At 36.2% G+C, this 6,387-nt stretch overlaps 1 protein-coding gene across 1 annotated transcript; it reads left to right on the top strand.

Annotated features, from left to right (window-relative positions):
- Positions 1 to 5: 5 nt before the first annotated feature.
- On the top strand, positions 6 to 6,064 carry LOC135802942 (midasin; the record flags this gene model as incomplete). The annotated part of the gene is given in 8 exon segments (XM_065316555.1): positions 6 to 97; positions 197 to 1,259; positions 1,262 to 2,156; positions 2,159 to 3,463; positions 3,466 to 3,923; positions 3,926 to 4,817; positions 4,874 to 5,064; positions 5,134 to 6,064. Coding segments are annotated over 8 exon segments (5,766 nt in total), but the record flags the coding sequence as incomplete, so codon positions are not given.
- Positions 6,065 to 6,387: the final 323 nt, after the last annotated feature.

Genomic DNA, 6,387 nt, shown 5'->3' with positions numbered 1-6,387 from the left:
ATAATCGCCTCGTGGAGAAGTTTGTCGACGCGTGGAAGCAGCAACAAATCGATGTCGAGATTAAGAAGAACGAGGAGGAGTCTCTCTACAAGATTAAGTAAGTACATTCATTTTATAAACTTTATTCTAAGCAATTTACCAGTGTTTTTATTTATTTTTAATTTTTTGTTGAAAATGTTTTAATTTTTACCAACAGAACAAAATGCGATGATAAAACCGAAGATGAACAAGCCGCAATTGAATTTCAATCATTATTTCCGTCTTATCACGACGCAGATTTTAATGAATTCCTTGCTAAAGATTTGGGTGATGAACCCGAGGAACAAGAGCATGTCGATGAATATGCCGGCGCCATTAAACAGGAAGACATTGAATATATTTCGCGGATTCATACTGATTTTATGTTGGCTTTCACAAAAACTGAATGGCTCAATCCAAAATCAAAGTCTCCGATTGTTGCAAGTAACGAGTTTGCTCTGCTTCATAAATTTAAACTCCTAAAACTAATTCTAAAGAAAAACGTGGAATGTTTAAGTTACACTTTGGATCGTGACTTGATTGGTACCCTTAGTATTTTACTTGCCGTGGCAAATAAATTTGGTAATGCTGATGCTTTCATCAATGAAACACCTAAAAAATACAACTTTTATAAACATTCTAATGTGGAGGAAGTAAAATTATGTTTCCATTTACTCAAAGATCTTGAAATACAAATTAATGAATTGTTGGATCAATGGCCGGAGCATCCAACGTTGAAAGCCATTATGACAATCATCAAACGCATCTTGAACTTTGATATAACAAGTCCTTTGCCACGGTTTCTCACTGGTTTGGATATATTGTTGACTAAATGTCATGAATGGGAAGAAAATGCACATTCAGGAGTGTCTTTAGCCATGCATTTCCTGCCTATAAGTCAACAAATCATCACATGGAGAAAACTTGAGATGACTAATTGGAAGTCTTCTTTAGATAATGTTTACGACAAGATGGTGTCGTCTACATACAAGTATTGGTTTTATTTATATGATGTTATGCGTGAATATATCTATGACAAAGCATTTGATGTGCCTGAATTAGTGTCATCATTACAGAAGTTTATTCTACAATCAAACATCGCTGAATTTTCAATTCGTGTGCGTTTATTATTAGCATTCCATTGTCATGCGACTTATTTAAAACCGTGCGTAGAAAGAGATTTCTTCGTTAGCATTTTATGGAATTTATATAAATATTACGAACAGTTTATTCCTAATGTATCACACAGCAAATGCGTACATTAAGAACACCAATTGAAAAGAAACTAAAGGATTATGTGAAGATTGTCAGATGGAAAGACATTTCTTACTGGGCACTAAAGGAAACTCTGGATAAGACACACAAGATTATTCATAAATACATGCGGGAGTTTGAGGCAGCAATGAAACAACCTGCGAATCAATTCATGACAAACACCAATACTTCTTATGAGAATAAATCTTGTAAAGAAGATGATGATAAAGATGATAAACGCAAGTCTCTTTCAATGGGACAAAGCATCGCATCTAAGAATTATTACACTACGGTCGTGGATAATTACATTAGTAAACTTATAATTAAACCTTTGATTGGAATTGACTCTGCCATTATGAACAACGCTTCTAGTTTCTATAACAAGATGAAGAGTTTATGTTCCAATGTGATTAATTTGTGTAAATATCCACATTTGATTAGAGATTTGGATTATTTCATTGCACAGGTAATAATGACCAGTAAACATCTGCAAGGATTAGAAGTGGATAAGACTTTAGTGAAGGAAAAGCAGGTAGCTCAAGCAAAGGGTCACCTGCAACAGAAACAACGTGCTTTGAGTGATTTGTTTAAAGCACTTGCAAAAATTGGACTGTCATTCCGAAAGGGAATCGTTGAAAGTAAACAGGATAACGTTGATTCTGATTATACAATTAAACCATTGGATTTGACAGCTTTATTAGGACATTTACAAAGGAGTGAAATTGATGTACAGTTATTACAAGCATGGGAATCTGTTGAAATTTACAATAGAAAAGCATTCATGCGTTTAGAAATTTTAGAAAACAATCTAAAAGCCCCTGCTAAAGATTTAGGTATGCAGAATATTGAACGTTGCAAAGGATTTTCACTACATCTTATGAAGATATCATCAGAACAAAACGAAAACTGATTGATTCTGCGAATCAACTTTATTACATCCGCCATATTCAAATGATGGTTGAACAGTTATCACAAGGGAAACTTTTCATCTATAAACAGAAAGTTGATGATTTGAACTCGGTGCTAGTTAACACAGTTCATGCAATAAACGAGATGAAATTGATTTTATCTGCTGTACCAGAAGAAGATATAAACGACGATAAAATGGAATTACCAATCCTGCAGAATTCGAAGTTTATTGATAATAAATATGATTCTCATTGGCAGAGTTTAAGTGATATTCTAGCAGTGGCACTTAAAAATGTTGAGAATGTGTTGAACACTTTACATCAAGCTTCATCGGTGTTTTTCATTCCAACTACAATATCACCAGGAGTTCACGTTAAATTTATTGCGTTTGATAAGTTTGAAGTAATAGATTCTTCATTAAACACTATAACTGAGAGTTTGAAAGATTTTACGAGAAAGTTTGATAATATTGAAATGGTTTCTTCATTAAGGACTTTAGTTGAAGAGATTGAAGATGCAAGGATTTCTTTGCACTCAACTAATGATTCTCCATCGAAAGAATTAAAGGATATTAATAGTTTTAAAAGAAATATTAGGAAAACGGTTGAAGCTACACTTTTCAGTATACAAAATATAGCTGAGAAGTATGTTAATAAGAATATGAATGTCCCACAAGAAGGAGAACAGACAGAGGAATTGCAGGATAATCAACTGAGCGCTTTGGTTATTGAAGAACTGTGCAAAGAAATTGGTTACCTTAACATTCCTAAGATTTGTAAAAAACTAAACGTTGTGTTGGAGACTGTATGCAGTGCTAATTTAACTGGAAAAACAGATTATCAAGATGCATTAGGACTGATATCACCGTTTCTGGATCAACTTGTCAGATTATTTCAATTTTTGATAACTCAACAGGTCAGTTCCTTAAGAGTCTCCTACAAAATGGCGTCGGTGCTTTTAAATATTTTCATTGATTTGGCCACGAAAGGTTTTTGTGTCCCACCTGATTTAGAATCTGAAATGAAAGAAGGCGAATCGAAGGTTACTAGCGGAATGGGTTTGGGTGATGGTGAAGGAGAACGTGACGTATCTGATAAAATTGAATCTGAAGATCAATTGGAGGATGCACAACCAGCTGGACAAGAAAAGCAAAAGGAAGAAGATAAAGACTGCAAAGAGGAGGAGAAGGGTATTGAAATGAGTGAAGATTTTGATAGTAAATTGCAGGATGTTGAAAAGAAGCCTGAAGATGAAGAAAACAGTGATGATGATGATGATGAGACTCAGATGCCGATGAGCAAATGGGAGATACTGATAAGGGTGCTGATCAGTTAGACAAACAAATTTGGGGTTCCGATGATGAAGAACCACCAGAAGATGAAAACGGGGAAGGAAAGGAAGAGGAAAAAGGTGATTCTGGTGAGAAAGTTGGTGAGCAGGAGATGAAAGCAAAGGATGACCAAACATCTCAAGGTCCTGAAGAAAATGATGACAAGGGTAAGGAAGAAAGGGAACAAAAACAAAAGGAGATCAACGAAATGGAAGAACCGGAATTGGATGATGAGCAAAATGATCCTTATCACGGTAATCAACCTGAATTGCCTGAACCGGAAGCGATGGACCTTCCAGATGATCTTCAACTAGATAGTGACGGGGAACAGGAGGAACAAGGAGAAGAAAATCCTTTCGATATTGATGCTATGAAAGAACAGATGCCTGACGACATTCCTGATGATAAAAATGCGATGACACACCAAACGTTGAAGATGATAAGAAGAATCCTCAAGATTCATCTGACGACGAAGGAGAAGAAACCAACAAGGATGAGCAAAAAGATATGGAAACACAAGACACTGAGGAAAATCCAGAAGGCGAAGATAACGACGACAACATAAAGAAAGACACGGAAGTTGACAACAAAGACGATGAAGAAGCAGAGAAAAACAACGAAGAATCAGTGTATGATCAAACACAAAGCCAGGATAATACCGCACAAGCTATGGATGTTGACGAGGCGACAGCAGCTGATAATGTAGAGATGAATCCATCTGAACAGCAGAAAGCAGCTCCTACCGCTGAAGATACATGTCAAGAGGATAATCCTGATAAAGAAGGAGTGGGGCAATCACAAATGGAGAAAAGTAAGACTGGTCATAAGGGTGAAGCTAACGCTCAACAAAATTCACAAAATAAACAACAAGAAATTGAAGAAAAGAAACGCAATCGACCTGGTGAGACAGACTCAGACCGTTGTTTGGGTGATAATACCCAACAAGTCAAGAAAAAGATGAAGACAATTGATTCTAAAAACAACGAGCAACAGGACGATGACGCAGAAGAGGAAAATCCTGAAGATTTAGATGCAGAAATGTACAAACACATTAAAGAAGCCAAAGAATCTAGTACACAAGTAATGGATGCTGTCACACAGGAACAAGCTGAGAAGCTTAAAGAACAACAAGTTCCAAACAAAGAAGAAAATGAGAATTCAGAAGAAGCAACAGAATCCCAAGATAAACTACCAGAAGATAATAATGATCAAAATGAAGAAGAAGATATTAGTAAAATTGATAAAACAAAAGCGGAAAAAATTGAAAATGAAAAGAAACAAAAGCTTGAACAACAAAAAGCACAAGGTAAATATCTCATATTGACTTTTCTTTGTTTTTATATAAATGTTTAATCATTTTAGGTGATATTTTGGAAGAAATGACCGAAATGGAGGTCGAAGGCGACGTGGTTGAAACCCACACTGTTTCAAGAAGCGCCGAAAGCACTTATCACACGCAATATTTAGCTAATGAGACACCAAAGGCTCTTTCAGTACAGGACATGAACCAATTAAGGATTGAAGTGGAGCATCAGCTCTCAGTCTGGCACTCGGTACGCAATTTATCACTTTAATACTTTATTTCTTTTATTTTTAATCATTTTTCTTCATTCTGTTGACAGGCTCCTAATAGTGCAGAAGCAGAACAAGCCTGGGAGAAAATTTCTGCTCTCACATCATCCCTAGCTCAAGAATTATCTGAACAATTGCGTTTAGTTTTAGAACCAACGCAGGCATCGCGTCTTAAAGGTGATTTCCGCACCGGGCGTCGCATAAACATGCGCAAAGTCATTCCGTACATTGCATCACAGTTCCGCAAGGACAAAATATGGCTGCGACGTACGAAACCTTCAAAACGTGAATATCAAATCGTACTTGCTATTGATGATTCCTCAAGCATGGCTGACAATCATTCCAAAGAACTCGCATTTGAAAGTGTTGCGCTTATATCCAAAGCGTTAACACTTTTAGAAAGTGGGCAACTTTCTATTATGAGTTTTGGGGAAAATCCAAAAGTGTTGCATAAATTAACGGACACATTTACAGAAAAATCTGGTAGCAGTTTATTGCAACAGTTCCAGTTTGACCAACAAAAAACATGCGTTGCTAAATTAGTTGACTTTGCAACCGCCATGTTGAACTCCGCACATTCAAATGTTGCTTCTCTTTTAGCCAAATTATTGATTATCGTTAGTGATGGCCGAGGTATTTTCTCAGAAGGTGAAACATACGTTCAGCAAGCAGTGCGACGTGCCAAACTGGATAACATTTTCATGATATTTGTTATTATTGATAATCCGGAGAACAAAAGCAGTATTCTGGATATTAGAAAGGCTGTGTTCCAAGGTGCCAAGATGGAACTCAAGTCTTACATGGATACCTTCCCTTTCCCGTTTTATATTATCCTTCGGGACATTAATACATTACCGCATGTTTTAAGCGATGCCCTTCGGCAATGGTTCGAAATGGTTTCGAATGTTGATCGCGTTTAAAACTCTTAATATTGTTCATGTATGTTTCAATTTACTTAATAATAAAAAATGTTTGCTTTTATATAGCGTGTCAATTATTTACGTTAGTTTTAACTAAGCATTAGACAATTTGTAAAATACAACTCATTGCTAAAAATATAAACACAGCAGATGCGTATAATAGAATATTCAATTTGTTACAACGGATGGCTGACTAATGGCATAACAAATTGACTCGCGCAGATGACGTTTAGCGTAAACATATTTTTGTTGGGCGTCGCTCGTGTCCAACCAACCAGTTTAAAAGTCGGCATTCTCGCGCTCCGTTATTTATAGCCGTTACAACTACCTGTAAGAGAGCTCCCACAAAAAGCTAAATATAAGCACAATTAAATAGATAGGCGT

This window comes from Atheta coriaria, unplaced genomic scaffold, assembly GCF_025399875.1.
Source record: "Atheta coriaria isolate IRGN ID8LTWV9N9 unplaced genomic scaffold, Caltech_Dcor_3.1 contig_40_pilon, whole genome shotgun sequence".
Classification (NCBI taxonomy): Eukaryota; Metazoa; Arthropoda; class Insecta; order Coleoptera; family Staphylinidae; genus Dalotia; species Dalotia coriaria.
Note: the sequence above shows the minus strand (reverse complement) of the source record. Positions and strands in the feature narration are given on the sequence as shown.